Here is a 24,830-nt window from a genome sequence, read left to right as displayed (position 1 = left end):
TTTGGGTGCCATTTTAGAAGCTATGCTTGGAATCATTCTGACTTTGCTCTTTCTAACCTACTTTACGGAAGTGTCACTTGCTCCTTACTGTACCTAACAAGTCTCCCAATGTGTTCTTACCCTTCCCTGCCTATTTACCTTTTCCATCTCTCTGTTAGACTCCAGTCAGGAATACACTGACTCCACGGGCATCGATGTCCATGAGTTTCTGGTCAACACACTGAAGAACAATCCCAGGTACGAGATTATCCACAGCTGTAATCATCAGATCAGATATTTACTTATGGGCTCACTCGGTACATACTTTAAGTCATAGAGACAAGCACTTGCACTTTCATCTCAAATTTAGCTTAAAGGGGACCTATCATGCAAAATGCACTTTTTGATGTCTTTTATACATAAATATGCATCCCCGGTGTGTCAGGGAACTTACGCAGCATCAGAAAATAAAACCGTCTCTCTTTTCCTCCGTACCTAAATCTCTAAAAACGGAGGTACAACGGTCTGAAAACGATATAATGTGGACCCACAGCACTATCAGAAACAATACTCGACTGTTTTGGACGTAATATGGTCGGTGTTCACATTAGCATCGCTAACACTCAGAGCTAACCTGTACTGGAGAGCATGTGTGTGAAGAAGCTGCATATCAAAAGGAACTCACCTTGTGGTATAACCGGCAAGAGAGAAAGCCTTTGAGCTCCATAGTGTTTCAGAAATAATCCTTGATAATCCATGATATGGCGTTTCATCACCGCAGAATCTGCCGGTAGAATCTCCCGCATGAGCAGACATAAGCTCCACCCCCCTTTTTTATAATTTTTTTTTTAAAGCTTTATACCCTAAATCACCACTTTTGAAACAGGAAGTGAAATAGAGGGATATGAGGCTGTATTTTGAGCAAAACACTTCATAGACATGTTTTTTATATATTTTTATTTATCTGAGACCTATGGTATTGCCTAAACATAGCATGCTAGGTGACCTTTCAGGCAAAATGTTATGCAGCCTGGTTGCATTGATGCTAATATGCAATAACGAATGCAACATGTAAAAGCAAAATATCCGACAACTTGTAAAGCAATAACATTGTTTGTTTTACTGTCTAAGCCAAGGGTTATTATTCCAGGAGGGACAATGCATTGTTTGCACAGTATTTATCCTCCATCCTCTGTACAAGTATTCAGATTAGTTGTTGATGTCAAGTGTCTTTTAACCCCCAAAAATCAAAACGTGATTGCTACCAGTATTTTAAAGAACGAAGGACTAAAAACACAATTTTGAAAAATATTTATTGGGAAGGACCACCATTTGTAATACATTGTCATACAAAAATTCAACACTATATATCAGGGGTGCCCAACCTTTTTTGAACCGGGAGCTACTTTTAAAGTTGCCAGTCTGCCGAGATCTACCAGTCCAAATAGAGGCGTAGCCATTACTGAAAGCCTACTACCAGGTAAATACACACTTCTACTTGTATAAAACTGACCTTTGTACGATTTAATTCTGATCTACACACATACAAGTATTGTACACTAAACCAGAGTTGAAGTTTATTCCCACGTCACATACTACAGTGGTAATGTTTTCAAGAAACATTGAACAGTGCTGCCACATATGACACGGGAAAAAAAGAAAAGACTCTGAACCCTTTCTTTGCCATTATATAAAAATAGTGTTGCTACAAAAGTATAAATTAGGCTTACTAATAAGACAACTCAGATCTGAAGCTACACAAGAATCTGCTGCCAAAGTGCAATAAAAAAGACAAAATTAATAGAATCAAACCATTTTTTTGTTGCTTAAAGTATACAAATAAATGTCTTTTTTAAAATAGGATGCAAGCAACACTAGTTTCTTAACCTGAATTGATAATAGACTATAATCAATTTAAACAGAACAGATCTTAATGTTTGCATTCTTATACCATTTTGTACAATAATTATAATGAATAAGTTCAAACAAACTAAAACGTACAGCTGATTAATAACGGTATCTAACTTGAGTTTTTATTATATCAAAAACCTGTTGAAATGCTACTGTTATTTTTACTGTCCCCCAAAAGCGCGTCGGCAGCCTCCAGGAATGCTTCTTTCACAACTTTGCCGTCTTTGAAAGACTTCATGTGTTTCGCAAGAACGTGACTGACACGATACGATGCTATGGTAGCAGCCTTGCTCTTGTTGTTGGACCTGGTGAAAATGGACTGCTGTGCATTTAGCTGTCCTTTCAGGCCCCTCCCCTTTTGGGAGCGTAGGGCAGAATTAGGAGGGAATTCCGTCTCGTAGCGTTTGTGCACTGTTTTGAAATGCCGCTCCTAAATTACCCTTCTTCGATAAAGCCACGCTCGCATTGCAGATGAGACAGATGGACTTTGAATTGGAATAGATAACAAAAATAATCATCCTCCCACTCGGAGTGAAAATTATATATCTTGTTTTTTTTTGCTTCTGCCATAATTGCGGTCTTGTGTGTGTGCGAACTGTCACTCCTGTTGACACGGACAACGTCAGCGAACTAGTCCACTGCCCACCAGCCACGCCCCGACACATGGGGTCACGCCGGCCAATCACAAAGCTTTGATGCGTTCAAGTGCATTATTCTGGCAAAGGAAGATTATGGTATAGGACATTAACGATAAACAGAATAATATTCTAGTTTTAGACACATCTCGCGATCGACTGGGAATCTCCCCGCGATCAACCGGTAGATCGCGATCGACTGGTTGGGCACCCCTGCTATATATCATACCTTTTTGATCTCTGTTTGGTATGCTCGCTGCACTCTAGTCACTGACACACTCCCCCCTCTGATCTCTCCCGTCCTCTCTCTCTCCCTCTCCCCCTTTGGCCCAACAGGGATCGAATGATGCTGCTCAAACTAGAACAAGATATCCTGGAGTTCATTAATGACGACAAGTAAGCCACGTTCTCCTGTATTTAAATTTAGACTTTCTACAGCCATCCTTTTTATTTATAGATTCCTGAGCTAGTAAGATAAATATGGCATGTAGTAGTTGACTTTCTTTTTAAGTTTAGCCAGACAGTGTTTCTAGCTTTGGACTCAGTGAACCCCTGTTAGCAGAGCAGTGCAAACTCTGAGAGGAACATTATGTAGGGAACAAGACAACAGAAGAAAATCCAAGGTTACAAGAATGAAGAATTGGTGTTTTTACCACTTTTATTTCAGACAGCCTGGTGTTTTGCCCAAGCCCTTAGAATGCAAATCCATTTGTTAGCAGAACAAACCTAAGAGGGTTATGTTCTCAAAATATTTTAAATGCTGAAAAGAAATGTAAACATTACAGCCTCAAACAAAAGAGACATAGTTTACCAATTAATTGTAATGCTGTGGTTCTTTTCTTTTTATACTCTTAGTACTTTTAATTTTACAGACTGGACATTAAACACATTTTGCAGTGTAGTATTCAAATATCATATGTTAATCCATCTTTTGTGTCCTCCGCAGTAACCAGTATAAGAAGTTTCCTCAGATGACGTCCTATCACCGCATGCTGCTTCACCGCGTGGCGGCCTACTTTGGCATGGACCACAACGTGGATCAGACGGGAAAGGCTGTCATCATCAACAAGACTGGCAACACTCGCATGTGAGAGCTGCTCTTAACTTTGGTTCAGACTTCAGCAGCTAAATGATATCTTATTCCGATGATTATATAGGTATGCAAAGAATGTACTAAAATGATTCCAGAATTTATAAAACAGTCAAAGAAGCATTATACTTTATTCAGACATTTCTTAATACAGGGATTATAATGGTGTCAATAGGGGACTAACTAGGGGCTTTTGTATGCAAATGAAATCACGAAGTAATGTAAACACTCTTGGACAACACACAAAAACAAACATTGCTGTTACAACCACAGCATATGGGTAGTAGAAGAATCCCACAACTATACACTGTGTGTGAGCAGGATGAAGAACCACCTGAACCAAACACTTGGCGAGCAGCAAAATGTAATCCAAGGGAAGGTTTGTTTAAAAGCTGAAAGCAGCATCACTGTGCCGGAGGAATCCACACAAGTTAACAGTCATTGATGAGGAATCTAGGGGCTGATGGGGAAACCACCAACACAAATGCCAAACTGTTAAAAATGCATCACTTTAAGTTCCCTAAACAGTGAGAAGGGAAATGGGTTAGTCACTCTTATGGTTAAAATATGAAATACCACACAATAAATAGAGGGACCCTCTCTCATTGAAACTACTTTTCTTGGCTGACAATTGACTATTGTCTATTTGTCAGAAAAGTAATTGATGTACTTATTTTTTGCTGTTGCCTTGCTAATTTTCTCCATTTCTCAAATGTTGCAGTAAAGTAATATTTTGTATAGTTTTTTATAGTATCTTAAAATCATGTCTTTTGTCCTTTACAGCCCAGAACAAAGATTCTCTGAACACATCAAAGATGAACGTAACATGGACTTCCAGAAGAAATTCATCCTGAAGAGAGATGATGCCAGCATGGACAAGGATGATAATCAGGTAAACTGCATTGTACCGTCACATTGTTACATATATCCTACTATAGAACAATAGTGGCACTGTAGTTAAAGGAACTTTACACCCAATGTTATTATTTAGTTTTTACTATCACAGGCTATACCCCAAATCACTATTTTAAAAAACAAAAAAATGAATCTGGTGTAAAGATCTGTCTACGAATAAAACAAATTTGCCGATCTACTTACAAATATATTCTATGTGGGTTTTGTCCCTTTGTTAGATTAGCTGTCAGTCGGCAGAGATGGATGTGATGGAATATAACTACTTTAAACCTTTTCCAGTTCAGATGAAAAAAGGCAGTCTTCTTTGGATGCCAGCTGGGCTGTGAATCTAACACTCACACATTTCCAGTGGTGAGCCCCCAGGTTAACTTGGCATCTGGAAGTAGGAGTGGTAGTGCTGCAGCATCATCTATGTGTGAATTATTCAAAATAACCCTGCCATTCTTTCAAAAAAAGATAGGGATTTTAACAGAAGAGTCAATCGGTGAAACAATTGTAGCTTTGTTTAAGAGCATGCAGATTTTCAACTGAGATAACTACATTATTTAAGTTTCTCAGGTGGGTGTGACCAGACAGGTGAAAATTAGCATGTGGAGGGAGATTTAACCATCTGTAAGACTTGGTTTGGTACTAAAAATGGAGGAGACTTTTCTGCGACATTTAGGTTTTGTTTAAGTCCAAAAGATCACAGGTCTGTCCACCCCTAGTTATTACTATAGAGATAGAACAACTCAGCATCACTGAATGCAAACACTTGTACTAAACTAATAACAGGGCAATCGTACGCAGTAGATTGCATGTTATTGATACTGTCTCTATAAATGACACACACTTTTCAATTTGCAATGTATTGAATATCTCTCCATTGTTTGTTGATTTCCTGAGTGTGAGCCACACAACTGTAACCCAGAGGCCTGTACTACGAATCCAGTTCAACAGACCCTGGATATGTTTGAGTTATCTGTCTTGACTAACCCAAAACAAACGCGCTCTCGCTAAGCGGTCCTACGACGCTGGTTATCAACTCGTTAACTCAAGCCAGGTTTCTCTGTCCGGCTGAGTGCACGTGGTTCACATGAAAGGGGCGGGGTTAGCAACATTTGACCAATCACAAACATGGAGAAGCGTACTGACAGTGCAGCGTCATACTTTCTGAATGAAAAGTGAACTATAATATTAGACATATGAAGACGTTAAACTTTAAACATCCATGACTTAAACACTTTATCCAGGATAAAAGCAACATAGTTGCACCTGCAAGGTGAATACAGCTGGTAAAAGAAAAAGTGTTTGAATGCGTACATTAACAGGTTTATGATATCCCTGCCCCGTCTAAGACACGATCTGACTTTAATTACATTTGACGCGAGTGTTTCGTCAACTTAATGTGTTGTTTAAAAATAATACTTCTGCATACAGTACGTGACACTTTGTTGCACGGCCAGATACGGCTCAGCTGCTCAGATAAGGAAATATATGATGGATTATGATGTGATATGAATGATAATGGGACACATCGAAGTCTGCACTCAGTGCCGCGGACTGTACGTAATGTTACTCTGATCCGGTTACTTATGTTGTGGCAGATATTTAATTAAGCTTTCTTAACGCTAATGTTATAATAGTCAGATTGTTCTGAAGATGGGAGGTGATATTCTATTAATGTTCACGTTCACACAGTCAGTTGATTTTTCCCGGCCGTCTTTCCTGCAACGGCAGTTTCTGCATTTCCTTTCTCCTGTAATATGACTTGATCGCTTTAAACTCCGCACACTGAGCTCTGATTGGTCAGCAGGCGGGGCTTTCACTGAGTTGATCTCTTATCCTGGAACCTAACCTGCTCCGGAGCAGGCTAGCCGTTCAGCATAAGTTACCATGGAGATCTACCCCGGTAAGAAGAGAACCAGCGTCGTAGGACCGGAAACCCAGAGTTTTCCATGAAGTTAGCCGGCTAAGCGAAAATCCGGCATCGTAGTACAGGCCTCGCACGTGTGCTGTTTATCCACACTGCAGACACTTTTAGGAATGGTGCAAGATGCACATTTTAAACAACAGTATACAGTCAGATAATAATCTCACAACTAAAAAATCTCTGTTGTTTCAGAGGGAAGTTTAATAACATAGGTATTTAGGTTTTAAACCACACATTACACTTCCATTTTTAACCACAAAGGATTAAAATAATAAGGAATAATATGCTATAGTTGTTGCTGAAATTTCACACACTTTTTTCATCATTCATCACACGGTGTTTGTTTGAAACATTGACACATTTTTCTTGGCACATAAAGCGTTTGCATATTTGTCATTTCCCTTTGTTCTATCACGTTAAATCTTCCCACACTTTCCCACCCCTCAAAACACTCAGTTTGCAAAGTTTCCATTCTGTTGTTTTTGTTAAGACGGCAAGCAGCTGCTCTCCATGGCATGCTACTGTTGTTATCATGTGACTTGTTGCTACTTATCTTTACCGAAGGACGCTACGCATGTATTGTATTTACATAAAACTTTAGCATATTTTTGTCAAAAGTGAATCATGGATTGTAACACTTATTCATTTGATTGTTTTCCTAAATGTTAGATCCGTGTGCCGCTGCAGGATGGGCGACGTAGCAAGTCCATTGAAGAGCGAGAGGAAGAGTATCAGCGGGTACGAGATAGGATCTTTGCCCGAGAAGTAAGTATTGGACCTGGGAGGGTTTTGAATAGTGAGATGTCAAAAGGTCCAAATTGGACAGTACATTTTTCTTAATAAATGTTGAATTTAGACGTGGTATTATTGATATCTGAAGTTGGTGTTTTCCAGTGTGTTTAGCTTGTGACCTGTTAATACAGAGCATGATCACTAGGTGCATGTCTGCGAGATGTAAACAGTTGTTTTTACCTTCTCTCATTGTTTCATTTAGATAATAGAGGCCTGAAAGGTTTAACCAAAACAGGTTTCTAATTTTAATGCAGGTTATCAAACTATGGGAACAGCTACTTTAAACACCATGTCACACGCAAAATACAATCATTTAAAATGTTAAAACTTCTGAAAGGTTGTTTTGAAAAAAATGTTGGCCGTCTGGATGAATGAAGCATTTCATAATGTGCAGGTGTCCTTTTTCTTACAGTCCTCTCAAAATGGATACATCAATGACAACAGGTAAGATGATTCATCCTAGTGGAGACTGTGATGTGTGCAAAGTATTTATACTCCATTTCTGCCACCTTTCCCCTTAAAGCTACAGAACGCTTGTTAAGTTCCAGTTATGTCAAATGGAGAGGGCTGTAGACCCATCAACATAACATAGTGTACCGGTTATATATACTGATTTATTTGATCACATTACTGTAGCCCCTGTTTTTTTACTGTGATTAATATGCACGTGCTGAGGTTCCTCTCCAAGTGTTGTTAGACTGTGAGGGAAGACATGATGTCTTTAAGAAAGATTAGTCGGTAATGGAACAAATGTTTTCTAGGAATGAGTTATCTCACACAGCACTTAGTCGGCCTCCATCCCTTGGCATCCTGGCCATTGAGGTTGAAAGATAAGGACAGAATATGAGAGAAAGAGCAGCGTGGGTTTTTCAATAGTCAAAGTTTCTGCCTTGTGTGCTTTTTTATTTTTATATGCAGGGTAAAAGTTCTGCACTTTGCCTACCTCTACCTCCCACCTTATCTCCCCCTCCCAAAACCCCCTCCTGTTCTCCAATGCAGTCCTGTAACCCCCACATTTTCTCCTAATGTTAACCCCAACAGACTTTCCACTGAGGGCTACTGCTCTAGCTCTCAAAAGAGGAGGCAGATCTTTAGGTATTGGGGTGCTGCTGACTTTGACTTCTGTGTTGCCATGCCCATTCTTTCAAAGTGGTTTGGTGATGATAGTGGTGACTTGTGGTGGTTTTTATATCTTTGCTTTGCGTAGTCGGCTGATTGATGGCTATTCCAGCACTGCACTGTGGGGCTTCCCATGGCCCATGCATGGCTGCTTTGTGGTTTCACTGGGGACTGATTGACCTACTTACCCTTCCACTCATCCTCCCTCAACTACATTTTGATATAAAGTAACTGCATCGCTTCCACAGTAACCTGTTTGTTTTGTGGTTGACTTAGTCTTGTAGTTTTTGTTAACATGTCACCTGTTGCATAGTAGCATATGAGAAAATGTAAACGGTATGTATATGCAATTGTTCGATCAATCTGACAAAAATAATACGAATTTTAGAGTGCAGAAAGGCTATATTCGTTGTTTTCTTAATTAAAGCAATACGAGTTTTTGTTCAAACAATATTAGCGAGTAGTGTAATTTTTTTTCATGAATCCAAGTTGAAACATTTATATTGTTTTTATGTACTGTTGTAGAGGATTAACAAAACAATACATGTTTTAATAAGTAAACTAATCGTTTCTGCGATAAAGGGCAACAGTTTATTTCGTTTTTACTTTTCATTATCTAGGAGTATCTAATATACATTCAATCTTTGAACCCTTTAATTATGTGCGGACTATTTGTTTATTCCCTGCTTATCACTAATATTTCTGATTCTTGCAGGAATGTCATGACAGGTTGCCATACAATGTGTCATTTAATAATATGGCATTGTTAAGTTATGGTCTTTTTAGAGTTCACCTGAAAACAAGCCTTATACCCCAAACCCAGCAAACTGAGTCAATGATATTAGGTGTTGCAGAACCCATGCTGTTAATTAATAACAGCATAACACCACAGTCCTCACCTAAATAAACCAGAACCTCTTTTGTTGGTTTAATGTAGCCATTTAAAACAAAGCCTGAGAGGGATAGAGGCACATAAGCAGCCTTGCTTCCCCTGCTTGTGCGTGTGATGGGGAATGCTGTCGTGACCAGAGAGTGGAGATGAAAGATCATGTGATCAGCAGCAGAATCCCTCCTCCTCTCCCTCCTGCTCTCATCTTTGTCTGCAGAGCGAAGCGAACAAGTGTGCGCCTCCCTTCACAGAGAGCGGCAGAGCACCCATCCTCCCTTAAAATAGGCTGTGCAGAGAAGACTCAAAATAGATCCTCCATTAATTACAGTCCCTCTGAAATATTTATCAGCCACAGCCACCTTCAAACACCACTCACTATCGCTCGCGTTTTACAACCCATACCACATCGCAGTTCTCGTCATAGAGATTCCCACAATCAGCCTTGCATGTTTTCAATTCATTTCACTCTTGTTCTTTTCACATCGGCATACTCTCTTGTTACCCCTCTTACAGTGCTAAGAGGATTAAAGAAAACAAGAGTTAACTTGGCTTTTTCCTACTCTGCTGTGCTTAATGTCACAGGTCTCTGTTGACCTGCAGAGCCTACATTCAACCTAATGCTACGCCACCACTATGTATAGCTAACTTTGATTGTTTTGTCAACAACAAAATAGGAAAAAATAAGTAAGGCTGTCAAATTTAAGCTAGGTTCAGATCAAAAAGGATTCGGTAACCGAGTATCAGCCAGTAAATCTTCGTAAACATAGTGGACATTGTACAAGATCTCCGGATATCAGAATGTTAATTAATTGTGTGATTAAACATTAATATTTAAAACTAACACTTATAATGACGAAGACACTTGGTAGTAGAAACTTGAAACAATTTTTTCCCCTTTTTTTTAATACATAAAATGTTATTTAACTTTTCTTCTTTTACTAAAATAAGGAGGTTAGTTAACCATGGGAATAAGTACTAAACACAGAATTCAAATCATAACCTCTAGTGTCTTTGTGAAGGGAGGCCATGTCCAAGTTTCAAATGTGTTATTTTAAATCACATTAGGACATATTTAAATGAAGCGCTACTACTTCTAATGCTGACATGACAATGTCGGACTGAACCATTCAGTTTTGATAGAGGGGTTTCCCCAGAGTGATGGTTTGTTGGCAGCTGCCTTTATCCATGGTGACGGCATCACAACAACACAATGAGTGTGTCTACGGCAGTACAGTTTAAAGAAGCAGTTGTTATTTTGTAGATAGTGTGTGTGTGTGTGTGTCTGAGTGTAATTTACAGGTGTATGTGTGTCCTGTTTGTATGTCATTTTTTGTGTCCAATATAACAGGTTGTAAATTGCATGTGTTACTGTTTATCTCAATGTATGTGTTAAAAAATATATCATGAATGTATGCAAATGCTCATTCTGTTAATGTGAATGGTGTCTCCTGTCTTTGATGGTGTTTGTGATGAATTCATGGAAGTTTGTCTCATCCAGTGTCACCGTGACATCTCGTTACACCCCCTCTGTTGATTGTCTGGAGCATCTTTTCTGCCTGCATGTATGTTTTCCTTTGTGGATGGGTTTTGATGTGTGTATGTGCGTGTGAATGTTTGGTTAGATGTTTAAAATGGGATATAATATTGTTGGTGGTATGTTGCCTGTTCTTTGTATCGTGGTTTAACTAAACCAGCCAATGTGCATCGGTGTTGAATGCCCCATCCTAAATGAAGCCTGTCACACTGTCCTCTCCACCTGTTGATGACCTTACTGTTCTCTTCTGCTCTCCCCTCTATCTTGTTTTGTCTTTCACTTTCATTCTGTCCCTGTCTACATCTACACAATTCCCTTTCTATATATTCCTCCCTCTACCTATTTACATTTGTGTCTCTTTCCTCCTCTAAATTCAACTCTGCATTCTACCTATCTCTCTCTTGCTGCCTCCTAACTCTCCTTACTTTACCTCTTCTTTTCCTCTTATCCTACTCCATCCCCATGTTATCCCCTTCCTTTCATCTCTTCGTCTCTCTCCTCTTCCTCCCTGTGCTGTCTTTTCTCAGAGGGAACCGTGAGAGCTCCAGCCGGGCGTCTAGCAGTCGTCAAAGCAGCACAGACAGTGACATGAAGTGCCTGGAGCCACGGCCCTGGAGCAGCACCGACTCAGACAGCTCCAACCGCACCCTCCGGCCACCCGTCACCAAGGCTAGCAGCTTCTCTGGCATCTCCATCCTCACCAGAGGGGATAGCCTTGGCAGTAACAAAGGCTCGCAGGGAAGCTGCAAAGGCTCTCGCTCTGGTAAGCACTGTGAAGAAAAGTGAAGGAAAAAGAGAGACATATTAAGGACTTTCTGTTGTATGTCATTAATGCTAGCATTATCTCACTTTTAAAACACCACACCCTTTTCTATACATTATTAACCATTACTAATACAACAATAACTACTTAAGTGAAGCACAAACAGATTTCAAGCCATTTGATCCAGTCGGAATTATTATTCTCTAGCTGTTCGCTTTTTGTTGTTGAGCGTTCTCCTAAAATGTACTAATAGTTACTCTTAGCTGCTCGACAGATGATTCAGGCAAGACATCAGGAGGTGCATTTGACTCATTGACTCCTCTGTTACATAGACTCTTGGAAACTCCTGTAGGTTAAACTGCACTAACTAAATACTTACAGAAACCTGCTAGCACAGCAGTTTTGAGAAACAACACATAATGCAACAATATGTTGCAAGCTGTTGGTAAAACAGTATTATCCGTATTTGAATGTTTTCTTCCATCTTTGATTGTTCTTTTTTTAACCAAGAAATAGTATTAAATGAAAAATGCAGTAACTAAAGTTAAAGACTTGCCATGAAAACATTATTAAACAAACAATATTACATTTGATAGTGATCTGATTTAATTAACATATCAACAATTGGTATATTTTAGATTAATATTGAGACATGCCAATCTGATATCTTCCGCCACGACTCCACACGCATACCATAATAATTAGGGCCGGGACTCGATTAAAAAAATGTATCTAATTAATTAGAGGTTTTGTAATTAATTAATCGAAATTAATCGCATTTTTAATCACATATACCGTAATTTTCGGACTATAAGGCGCACCTGAATATAAGCCGCAGCAGCTAAATTGAATGATGTGTACATATAAGCCGCACTGGCCTATAAGCCGCAGGTGTTTTAATGTTTAATTACCATATGTAAGGGTTCGTGCACAGAGGGGATTGTCGGGAAAGAGATGGCTGTTTGAGGAAGCTCCCATTTATCAACATTTCAACAAACAAGTTGCATATTTGCATAACGTGTTCAAGTGTTAGCATTTAGTGCAATAGTAGCTACAGAACATGTACTGTGCTGTGTAAACTGTACTGTCTCACATAGCGTTTCAGACACACAAACTTTTCAACTTTCAAACTTAAACGGTGCGCTCCCAGCGCACGTACCGGCAGTGATCTACAGCAATGGTTTTCAACCAGTGGTACGGGGACAAACTGTCTCGCTCTCGTAATGTCTGTCTGTCTTGCTCTCGTTCTGTCTCTCGTACCTCTCTCGGTTCCACTTTTACTTTTGCGCGCTACCTGTCTCACTCTTTTCCGGCCTCCAGCTTTTCCTGCTGGAGCCCGCCGCTTAAAGGTGGGGGGCGCGGACCGGCCATAGAGCCCATAGAGTTAAAGGTGGTGGACTGTAACCTGTAAAACCCATAGATGTAGGAGGTCCCCTAGTGGCCGTTAGCTGTAAAAATCCATAAATTAGCCGCACCGTTATATAAGCCGCAGCGTCGAAAAATGGGAAAAAAGGCGCGGCTTATAGTCCGAAAATTACGGTAAATATTTGACCTGAGAACAGTGAGAAGATGTCAATAAAGTGTGCCGTCACACAGAGGTAATTTGAATTGCTTACCGAGGTCCAATGATCCCCAGTCAGGGCAACACATTCGGCTTTCTCCAATAAATTCTCTTTATCTTCCTTTTCATTGTCATAAAGCTGCTGGATTCTTTTTGTCACTGTCTTTCTGCATGGCAGCTCATATGTTGTGTCAGACGATGCAATTTGTAGTACCTTTTGCAGCCCCTTATCTTCTACCACTCCAAGTGGTCTACAGTCGAGTGCAATCCAGTGAGCTGGTTCTTTTTCAGACGTGGACTTAGTTATCCTGGCCCTGAAACCAGTCATCTGGTTGAGTGAAGGTTGGGTGTGGGTCATACTTGTCAACCCTCCCGATTTTCGCGGGAGACTCCCGATTTCATTGCCCTCTCCCGGTTTCCTCCCGGGGTCATATTTCTCCCGCATTTCTCCCGATTTCTGACAAAATCAGATTTACACACGACTGTTTCCACTCTGACTTTAATACAGCTACACCATTGTTTGGTTTCCATGGTAACACGTCTCTTTAGTAGCGTGCGCAACTCAAAGTCTAAGAGGGTGAGGCAGATATTCACAGAAAATAGAAAAAGACTCGACAACTACTCTACTCTCTGCTCACTCCTTTCCTGTAAAATGCAGGTCCAGCCCACACATAGGCTCCATCAAGGACGGTGCTACAGGCCGCAAGGCAGTGCACTTAAAACTACAATAAGCATGTTAATGTTAATCTAACAGCTACGGCGATCCACTAGCACCCCCCCCCCCCCCCCCCAATTTTGCATTTTGAAATGCTCCCGATTTCTGAGGGCAAGTATGGTGCGGGTCCTTGTACTCGGAGTCGGGCTAACGTCCACGCTAGCTTCCACGCTAGCTGCTATATGTTTTGCATTGAAGTGATACTTGAGGCTTGATGTGCTGCGGTGATATGCAAATTCCTTTTTGCATAATTTGCATACAACCGTGCTCTTATCGATGCTTCCATCCTTCCGTTTTTTAAAAACAAAATGTCCCATCCACGGGGCCAACCAAAGCGGTCTCATCAGCTTCTTCGTTCATGTTTGACTATTGTTCACTGTGGTTTGTTTTTGTTTGAAGTCATGAACGTTAGTTGGTGCTCCAGTATAATCGGTACCCCTGAAACTCATCCAGTGAGAAACGTTCCGCAGGGCAAAAATAAGAGCGATTAAAATGCATTAATTTTTTTAACGCGTTAATGTTTGTGTAATTAATTTATCTTAATTAACGCGTTAAAGTCCCGGCCCTAATAATAATACATTCCCCTTAGTCCTCATTAGCCAGTATTTCACTCACAACCCAAAAACATCTGCAGTATTATCTTTTTGTTTCATGTTTTCTTCTGCATCACTAGGTCTGTCCCTAGTCAGTCCTGATGTGTGTCCTCCGCCTGCAGCCTCCCAGTCTAGCCGTAGCCTTCTTCCCTGCCCGTCACAGCAGCCTCAGCCCCAGGTCCCGCCCCAGACCGCCCTGCTGCCCACCCCACAGCAGCACCCCATGGGAAACCACATGATTGCTCAGGTATGTACTGCACTATATGTATTTACGTCAAGCATATCGGTAAGACCAAGACGCACTTTCAAGTTAATTAGGGTGTCATTTATTCTGGTGCTCAATTGACAAAAAAAAATCATGTAGTACTTTTCGATCTCCTCTGACTTTTAGGAACCGGTGAGGGACATTATTGTGTACTAATATCTATCATATAATAGACATAACAATGAATCATTTGTATGTAAAAAATATCAACAGATGAACTGATAATGAAAATAATCATTTATTACAGTCCTAGCCTCAGATTGTTCCCATCTAAAGATAAGGTACATTGGAGCAACAAGCTAACATGATTACACATCAACAACAGTTTAGGAAATGAAAGAGATTTCCTCTTTTCTCTCTTTTTAGAGTAGTAGCTCACTTTGTAAACCTCGTTTTATTGTTTTGGTGAAATATTCTAAAACCACATAAGATAAACATTTTTCATCTGTTCATTAACAACTTTCCCTCTATGTTTAACCCTCATCTTCCTATGTATTCATTTCTCTTTGTCTCCTTCTATCCTCCTGCGTCTGCCTCCCGTCCTCTCTCCCTGCTCTGCCTCTTTATTTCTTCCCTCTCCCTGGTGATGTGTGTAGCCGTTGGCCACTCTGCAGCCCTCTCAGCCTATCTCCTACTCCAGCCCCTCCTGCCCCCAGGTTCTCCTGCCAGTGTCTCCTCCCCAGCAGTACACAATGGTACTGACACCACTTGTGTTTTCATGAGTCAAATACTGCATTAAGGACACCCTTAAAGTCTTAAATGCTCATACCATGTTCTCAGAGGTATATAACCACAATCAGGAAATAATCATATATTTTATGATCAACAAATCTTTAGAGACTCATATTTAATGTATTTGCCACTTCTTAGCCGCGTTCACACCGGAGTACTTTTCCCACAATAGTTCACCAGAACTACGATATATTTGCGTTCACACCAAAAAGCCCCAGGAACTAAATTAGTTCATGAGAACCTTTTTACCCCCTTTTCAGTCGTGGGAGAAAAAGGTTCCTATTTTTGATTGGCTGGGCGGAATGCAAAACACGCCCCGTAAAACTCCCAAAAAGTTTTGTGAAGCCGCCATTTTATTATCCTGGCATTATCATTGTTAGCATTAGCCCAGCGCACAAACGCAGAGAGACTAACTTATGAAACACAAAATAAAACATGGCCGTTTACTCGGAAGGCTTCAGTAGAAGCTGCTGGGAGTCCCAGCGGCTTCTACTGAAGCCAGTCCCTAACTCCGGGGACTTCCGGCCGGGGATTTTGGGTGGCAGTATACGACGCCGTGAAGTTGTTTGCGGCCTGCCAGTAAACCCAAAGCAGAAGAAGAAGTGACGTCAGCGGCTTCATTTGCCTAATCCTCCCCCAGGGACTTATTCCGGTGTGAACGCGATCTGTACTTAGTTCATGAGAACTAAAGAGTTCTGATGAACTAAAGTGGGAAAAGTGCTGCAGTGTGAACGCGCCTCTTGTGTCTGCGTGTACATCAAGCTAATGTGTCTTGCTGTGACAAAAAAAAAGCAAGAGTTTTGCTTATTTGCAATTTGCTTTTGGTGTGCCAAGCACTTTATATTGATTTGTGTGGAGATGTAACAACATTCTGTTTATTTGAACCATTAACTAAATGCAGATGAATATGAAAAACAAAGTCATTGATATTGATCCTCTTACCTGAGATGGATATTTTTCAAAATGTCACAGTGCTCCCTTAAAACTCATATCAAGTGCTCTTACTGTTGTTAAGGTAGCATTATGGCTTTAGGAATCACTTTGAATCACTCGTCCTAGCGCAAACTTCAGAAAAGGCACAGACCGATTGCCAGCAGCTACAACTGTGGGTTTTTCTCAATCTCGAGTAAAGCTGCTGCAAAAAAGTATTAAAAGTTGATAAATCAATTTAGCGAAAAATGAAGGCTATTAAAAAGTATTAAACGGCATTTTCAAGGTATTAGATTTTGGAACTTGTTTTCAATAAGTATATAAATTGTCCAAAGAGGTTGTATTCTACAGTTAGCCTGAATATAATCATTGGCATCCCGTTGGATTTGACGTCATCTGAACAGGACATCGCACGCTCACTGCTTGATCCGTTTACGCCGGTGTTTAAACAACATCGTTATGGGGAAATTCAAGTTTGCGTCCAAATGGTTGGATGATAAGGAGGAAGGACAATCAATACTGTATATAGTAAATGTGAGGTAAAGTGTGTCGCCAATGTAACCAGGTAAAACTCAAAGGTATTACATTTGACTTCAGGATTCCTGCATATACCCTGCTACAGATATAAAAAGCTTTAGATTGTGACCTATAGTTTTACATATCTGTAGATGGTTCATACAGTGACTTTCTGTAGCGCACTTTATGTCTAACAATGCCTGCTAGTATTCAGAGTGCTGGCTTTGAGGGAAATGTGTAGGTATTATTTTATTATACATGAAATATTGTGTAATCTAGATTCATCCTAATAATCGTATACTTTGTAATTAGTGGCAATCGAACATCCTTCTTATTCCTCCCAGGGAGAAGATCTGGTGCCACAGTTCACCCAGATGACTCTGAGTCGGCAGGGCTCCAGTGAGAACCCTGAGCCCCCCCCCATGTATCAGCCTCCTCCCACGGTGCTGACCCAGCACCCGCCTCCTCAGACCGGCTACATCATGGCTACCACGGGTCAGCCTATGGCGCCTCCGTCTGGCTATCAGCCTGCCACTGGACACCCCCATCCTCCACCTCCACCACCTCCTCCATCCCAGACCGTCATGCAGGCCCCGCCCCCCCCACAGGGCTACATGCAGGCCCCTCCACCTCAACAGGTACGCTTTTCTCCACAGGCTGCAATATCAAACAAAGGTTTTGTTTGAATGTTTCCAGAACACCGGAAATGGGAGTATATTACGTTTGTGATACAGTATCAATTTGCTAAAATATTTGTATACGGTACACCTTGATACAAAATACTTTGTTGTTCCTGTAAGGACATTTGTTTTGGATTGCCTCCTGCAGTTCCATCATTTATTACAAATAATGCATTAAAGGCCCCTACACACTGCGGCGTGCGGTGCAGCTTCAACGCTTCTGCCCATTCACTTTGAATGGGGTGACGTCACGATTCGCCGAACTGCATTGTGGGAGGAAAGCGTAGCTTCTCTCGCGGTGCTCGCTGCAAAAGTAGAGCAATGTTCTAATTTTGACGCCTCGATGGAGGCGTCAGCCAATCGAATCATATGCCAGTACAAGCTCTAGCCAATCAAACCGCGTGCTTGTGTGTCTGGGGCGGGAGATTCATGTGATTGGTTGTTGGTCGAGTTTCAGCCCCCCCCCGCCGGCAAGCGACAACGCACGCCGCCGTGTGTAGGGGCCGTAAGGTTGAACACAGGAGTTATGTATATATACACGGTTTGCACATACACAATACGTAAACATTTATTTGGAACTGTTTAGTTTGTATTCTTTTGTGTCACTTTTTCCAGGAAGAGGTGATGGCATTAGGATGGTTATTTCTCGAGTGTTGATGATTCTCTGGGGAAACTGCTATTTGTACTGGAATAATTTGAATCCATCGTTATGCATGTGTGAAATAGTTCATTAGTCCTTTAGATTACATTTGGAACACGCTGACACCATCTGATGACAGACTGTTCCTGCTTCCTTGAGATATTGGCCACTGTGAGGCTCATGTTCCTTACACCTCATACTAATGAGTGTTAATGTAAAGATTTGTTAAAGAATTAGAAGAGTACACTGTGTGATCAACGCTGCACTTTGTTAACATACAGATACAGAGATGAGCAGTCTTATGATGGGTTTCCATTACAGGAACTAAACACTGAGAACAAGAGTTCTGATTTGTTTCTTTGCATTGCATTACCTGGGAGCGTCAAAGTTATTTGAACAAGGCTTACTCAACAGCACAGTTATCTCCCTTTTATAGGAAAGGTGTACAGGGAAGTAACTGCTAAAGCTGTTGGATTGAGACATCTGGGATCTCCGCTAACTGTGAAATTACAACATCTCAATGAGTAATAGTTTCCTGGTAAAAGGAAAGAACTGGTTTAATTGTCAAGCGAAATCTACCCACGTAAACTACATTGTGTTTCCAGCTGTGGCACAGCACTCATCCCTCCTCTGGTGACTAAATGACCAGAAGATGTGTTTTAAATTACACATTATCTGGTCAGTCATGTCAGAGATATTTTTCTAGTAATATGAGTGTCTTGGAAAGAGCTATGTCATGTTGTAGTAATTACAGGGAAAGTACACATTACCATGAAAGAACTTTGGAATCCAAGTAATATTCCTTCATTATAGATGTATTTTTGGAAGCCTAATCATTTGAATGTTTTACATTGGACACAATATAATTGGACAACAGAATATCATGTTAAAAGTAGAGGTGGGTATCAAAGATGTAACGGGTTTCTGCTTATGTCGACTAGGTTGGACTAGCTCACCCATTAATTGAGGGGTGTACCAATATAACGCTGTCCATAGTTCACATCTGAATTGTCCTTTCCAGGAAACTGCCTAGGTTATTACAAAATCCATAGACATTGTTGTTACTTTAAAAACTCTCCAGTGATGAATGAATGCAATAAATATAACAGAATATAAACTCAAAAGAGTTACGTGTGACATATCAAGGATGTGATTCCTGTGAAGTATCAGGATTCACCCAGTGGGGGAGTTTGGTTCTAGCGCCCAAAGTGCCGTGTGTCATCTCCACAAGCTCGCTCTCAGTTCGCCTGCCACATTCCTCTGATCGCAGAGGCGGTGACAATAATGACTTTTCTCACTCTGTCACTCACACTCTCCCTTCCCTCCCTTAGGCTTCTGCTCCATAAAAAAGTTATTATAATTCTTTTGAGCAGAGAACTAAATTGACCTGGCCGTTAAACACCCTGTGGGAGACATTAGGTCCTGTAATGTGTCTCTGGGGCTAAGTTGTAAAAGAAGATGGAGTTTCTAATAGCTGAAGTGACTACATTTCTTTTTTTAATTGGCAATAGTGTTGTGTTCATATGAAGTGAATCTGGGGTCAGTCATGTCTGCTTAGAGCATCAGAGGATGTATTATAATCAGGTACACATGTTTTAAACCTCAGACAGCAACTATTAGTTAATGTGTGTTTTTTACATGACTTTGCTTATAGGGCATAGATAATAATAATAATAATTAATTATCGAAGCACAAATAGGTTAAATCATAATTTATCGGGGATGCAGTGTATGCGCAAAAAGGGCAACCGAGTCCCCAGTTCCCCCCTTCCAGGAGAGTTTGCAGGCACAATTGTGCATGCATCATTAGTTGGAGTTTTAGTCTACGTGGCATAATATTTCTCTGTCAAGGTTTCTGAGAGCTCATAAGTCTGAAGTGAGCAGTAATGCTGTGGCTTTGAACGTAGCAATGTGTATAGTTTATTTGTCGGTGAATAAATACTACAACTCCCAAAGACCCAAGTCAAGTCCCCATGCTTGCTACCTGTTTAATATACTGATGCAAGTTAGTCCCAAAGTTAGCTACACTTTTGTTTTTGCTTATATTTTCTGCGATTTCATTTAGTTGTTCCAAGCACTGACCCATATAGACCGCTTGTTTTGGTGCTTTTTATCACCCTACAAACAATCATATATATTATCCTCACTCTTATTGATTTCCACTCTGTATGAACAGCATGGGCCGTTAATGGAAGGAGCTCTGTGTTGTTTAACGTGTGGGTGGTGGACAGTGTAGCAGGAGTTCAAATATTAACAGCGCTGCAGCCTCGAGATGGGCTGAATGTTGTCATGTATGCAGATGAGGTTTCAGGCAGGAACTATGCATCCTCCCAACATTCAACTTGCTTACTGTTATCCACTTGAGGCCTAGTATATCCATTCTGTATGCTTCATTTAGCCAGTCAGACCATTTTGTATTTTGCAGCTTTCGGGCCTCAGCTGTTTACTGTGTTCAGACTTTACCGTCCTGCACTAAACACCAGACGGACAAAGTTGGCAACAAGCTAGTAAATATAGTGAATAATTTATTAAGTATTGATTTTACAGCACCTCCCATCCTCAGTAGATGGAACTACTTTCTCAAAGGGAGGCACGTTAATTGTTGGCAACTATTTCACAACTTGTATTGTATACACCTCGGAAAACAGTGAGTTCTGGACCTTCCTGCTCTCAATGGTGGACAGGTCCAACAAGAGTGAAACATCAACTCACCAGGGTGTCCGCGGGGTCTTAAAAAGTATGGAAAGGGTCTTAAAAAAGGTCTTAAAAGGTATTAAATTTGACTTCAGGATTCCTGCATATAACCTGCTCACACATGTCACTGTTATTCACAGCGCTTGTGTTTGCTGTCACAAGTGGCAAAGAAGAGTCACTGTAGGATGCCTAAACTGAGATATAATAATACAAGTATTCGATCATTATTGATAAAACATTTAAAAATGAAATAATGTGCTCTCAATGCCATGAAAATACAATCTTTCCTGGTATTGCCTCAGTATAGGAATGGCACTGAGCAATACCAGGAAAGACGGAGTCACTTTTATTCATCCAAAGTAATTTTTCTCTCTTAGTATTTGAATCTCTATATACGTGTGTTTTTGTCTCCAGATACAGGTGTCATACTACCCTCCTGGTCAGTATCCCAGCTCAGGCCAGCAGTACCGTGTGCCCCAGCCCATCTCCCACCAGGTGTCTTATCCTGCGCAGCGCACACAAGCCATGCCTCAGCCCACACAGCAGTCAGGTCAGTTTGAACATTTTGTTATGCTACTGTATTATGTTGTTCCAGCTGCAAAAAGAATGACTCAGCAATGCTCTGTCTACCAGGTAAAAGGTTGATTTAAACAACCTTTCCCCTGCATTGTCCTGCCAAATCAAATATGCTAGGACCAAAATAGAGCTCTTTCTTTTTTTTCTCGGAAGACCGTGACACCTTTATCCCTCAGTCTCTCATTTGGGGACTGTCAAGGTTGATTATGTGTTTGTACAGTTAGCAAAAGACCGACAACCAGAATGGACTCTGGCTCATAGCGAAGGCTGCCAAATCCATCATGCACACTGCAGTCAGTCTTTCCTTACATCATGCACATGGCCGCTGCGTGGTTTGAAGTATGAGCTTTGTGACGGTATGAAGCTTGTTGGCTTTCTCCATATAGCTTCAAAGATAAACATTTGGAAATGCAAACATAAAGTGCTAACATTCCAAGGTATCTAGCATTTTTTAAATGTCAAGTTCATCCAGATAGATGTGTTTTTTCCTTTGTGTCATCATCCAAGTAAACTCGATGTTTTGTTCTGAAATGGAGTTTCTGTGTTTCTTGAAGTCATCTGTACGTCTGCCTGTTGTAATGTGATGTTCCCCTTCCAGTCAAAGGCCCAACCACCCTTCTTCTCTTCTTCTCCTCTTGTAAAATACTCTTACTTTATCATTCGCCTTTTCAAATAGTTTCTCTGCTGTCCTCAGGTCTCCAGACCATGATGCCCAGCCAGCAGCCGAGCTACCAGGGCATGATGGGAGTGCAGCAGCCCCAGAACCCCGGCCTGCTCAATTCCCAGAGGGCCGGCATGGGAGGACAGATGCAGAGCATAATGGTTCAGTACCCGCAGATGCCATCATATCAGGTATGGACAGTTTCAAGTCAGCCAAAATAATGCCATTTTGATGGTTTTGCTATTATCAATAAAAAATGTGCCTTGCCTGGAGACTTTGTTAAGCGCCACCAGTGGCCACATACATGTGGCTGATCTTGGCATGGTTAACAGCTCCACCTGGTGCACACTTTTGAAAACAATTTATTTTGAAAAGGCCTTCACCACCCATATTAACATCACTTTATTGATAACGTGGCAAACATGCACATTATTCAAAGGTTACTGTACATTTTATTTTCATGAAATAACTGCTCATCTGCCGGGTCAGCTACAGCCAAAACACTCCCACAACCAGTGGGAGGAGAAGTACTCAAATATTTCACTTAGTCCAAGTAAAATGATCAGTACCACATTGTAAAATAATGAGGAAATAAGTCCTCATTCAGTATCTTACTTGATGCAAATGGCCCAGTTCAGTACAATAAATATGATATCATTTGATGATATTTACAGAATGTATTAATGTGGAAACATGCAGATCATTTTTAAGTGCTTCATGCATTGCTTGTCAATCTGACCAGGTGATCAATAGAATGGTATCCTTACTGATAACCATCATAATGTATCTCTTGGTTATATTTTGCATCCTCAAAGTAACTTAAGATATTAAAAACATGTAGAGGTGGAAAGGGGTAATACTCAAGTAGAGTACAAGTAAAACAATGTAATGCAGGTACTTCAGAATTGTACTTATTTACAGTACTTGAGTAAACTTACCCCAATACCTTTACTTGAATACTATTTTTAACGCTTGCAAATAACGAGATAAAAACAGACTGACATTTGCTTTTGAAACAGCAACACGTGTCTGACCAAGTAATAATGACATCATGACGGGAGTTAATCCATCTGTGAGTTTGGTCTTCTTTGATCCAAACTGTTGTTTAGCTTTGACAGCACTCAGAACTTCTCCTGAGGTCTTTTCTCTCTTGCCCTTTCCCTTGTTGCAGGTACCAGTGGGAAATGAGAGCCAGCAGGTGGTGCAGCAGCAGTACCAGCAGCAGGTGATGGTGCCGGTCAGCCAGTCGGTCCAGGGCCCCATGCCCGTCTACTACAGTGTTATCACCCCCACACAGCAGAGCAGCACAAGGTATGTCTAAACGCAAACTCATTATTATTCCCTTTTTTGATTCCCTCATTTCTCTAATAATTGTTTGGTCGTTCAAAATCCAAATATATTTAGATAACTATGATATACAGAAAGTAGCAGGATCTCTGCATGTCTCTGAGTCTGAAAGCGGCATTCTGACATTTTTGCCTGAATAATTGTTTGGGCGATGGATGCTCCTAAGACCCGGATAGAAACAGCTTATAATAATGTTGTGTTTTATGTTCACCTGTATGTATGTGTTTGTATGTATATGTACCTTTCCCTTGCATTTATTCTCTCCCCTTTATGTGTGTGTGACCCGGCAGCCCGGCAGTCAGCTACCTGCAGCCCCCCAGCTCTGAGCAGTATCAAATCACTCAGTCGCCGTCCCCTTGCAACCCTCAACAGTTGCAGCAGCAATATTCAGGTGAGACTGAAGGGCGATTAGTTTCATAAACAACATTGAAGCGTTTTAAAGTATTATATACTCATTGTATCTTGTTTGTGAGTATTATTCTCCCAAAATGAATGTCTGGAGTATTATGCAACTTAGATGCCCTACTTGTAACTGCCCTACCCACGAATCAGGTGAAAGGTATTTAGGGTAAAGGTAAAGCGAGGTACACAGGGTTCACAGGTTGAACTTGTTCATCGATTTCCTTAAAAAAGAAATGTTTGAAGAAATCACAAACCTAGTAAGTAAATGTTGATCGTAACGATAGTCACTTTATCCTTTCAACCTCTGCTCCTGTTTGTGCCGTTTACTCAGCTCTATGTTGATTTGCCGAACAACAACGATTGGTCGGTTTCTCACTCAAACTCTTGGTTTCAGGTTTTGATTTTAAACTTTCCCTCCGCTTTGAGACTAAATCCAACAATAAACCTATGATTTGGGTCTTCCTGAAGCATATTAAATGTGTTTGAGATGAAGAACGTGCTTCATCTTCTTACGCTGGTATTGTGAATTACACGTTCTCTGCAGAAAAGCACTAGTTGCTGAGAAACTGTCTCAGTCTTTAAAATGTTTTAATATTTTAAGGGTTTGTTTTTCAGAGAGAGAGAGAGAGCGAGAGAGAGAGATCTATCTTTGTTGTTTTGAGCTCCTCCAGCTGTCATGTATGTCATGCTCTGTGTTTCCCTCAGGCGTTCCTCCTCCTGGGCCCGGGGTGATGGTCATGCAGCTCAGCGTCCCCAACGGACCGCAGCCTTCCCAGAACCCCCCCCTGGTCCAGTGGAACCCGTGCAAATACTACAGCATCGAGCAGAGGCCCAGCAAGCCGGGCGAGCTCTACAAACCAGACAACACTCCACAGGTACACACACAACATCTTCCTCACCAGTGGGGGGGGTCATCCTGTTATGCATTTACATGTATTTATTCAACAGTCACGAATTGGTCAAACTGAGGATTAAAGACG

The 24,830-nt window shown here is 40.9% G+C and overlaps 1 protein-coding gene across 11 annotated transcripts in view; it reads left to right on the top strand.

Moving 5' to 3' along the window:
• r3hdm2 (R3H domain containing 2) overlaps positions 1-24,830 on the top strand; it is a 50,109-nt gene that overhangs the window by 21,309 nt on the left and 3,970 nt on the right. For 4 of the 11 annotated variants that reach the window (XM_079683753.1, XM_079683748.1, XM_079683751.1 and 1 more), the window contains exons 9-24: positions 159-237; positions 2,862-2,921; positions 3,472-3,612; positions 4,399-4,507; positions 7,112-7,207; positions 7,629-7,678; positions 8,276-8,329; positions 11,304-11,539; positions 14,489-14,655; positions 15,270-15,368; positions 17,196-17,489; positions 21,279-21,414; positions 22,135-22,292; positions 23,273-23,412; positions 23,739-23,839; positions 24,556-24,725. In XM_079683753.1, coding sequence (XP_079539879.1) covers positions 159-237; positions 2,862-2,921; positions 3,472-3,612; positions 4,399-4,507; positions 7,112-7,207; positions 7,629-7,678; positions 8,276-8,329; positions 11,304-11,539; positions 14,489-14,655; positions 15,270-15,368; positions 17,196-17,489; positions 21,279-21,414; positions 22,135-22,292; positions 23,273-23,412; positions 23,739-23,839; positions 24,556-24,725 — 2,090 coding nt within the window. The remainder of the gene's footprint in view (positions 1-158; positions 238-2,861; positions 2,922-3,471; positions 3,613-4,398; positions 4,508-7,111; positions 7,208-7,628; positions 7,679-8,275; positions 8,330-11,303; positions 11,540-14,488; positions 14,656-15,269; positions 15,369-17,195; positions 17,490-21,278; positions 21,415-22,134; positions 22,293-23,272; positions 23,413-23,738; positions 23,840-24,555; positions 24,726-24,830) is intronic. The other 7 variants (XM_079683754.1, XM_079683755.1, XM_079683757.1 and 4 more) reach the window with 7 other exon arrangements.

The sequence above is a fragment of the Notothenia rossii genome (genome assembly GCF_949606895.1).
Source record: "Notothenia rossii genome assembly, chromosome: 5".
Lineage (NCBI taxonomy): Eukaryota > Metazoa > Chordata > Actinopteri > Perciformes > Nototheniidae > Notothenia > Notothenia rossii.
Note: the sequence above shows the minus strand (reverse complement) of the source record. Positions and strands in the feature narration are given on the sequence as shown.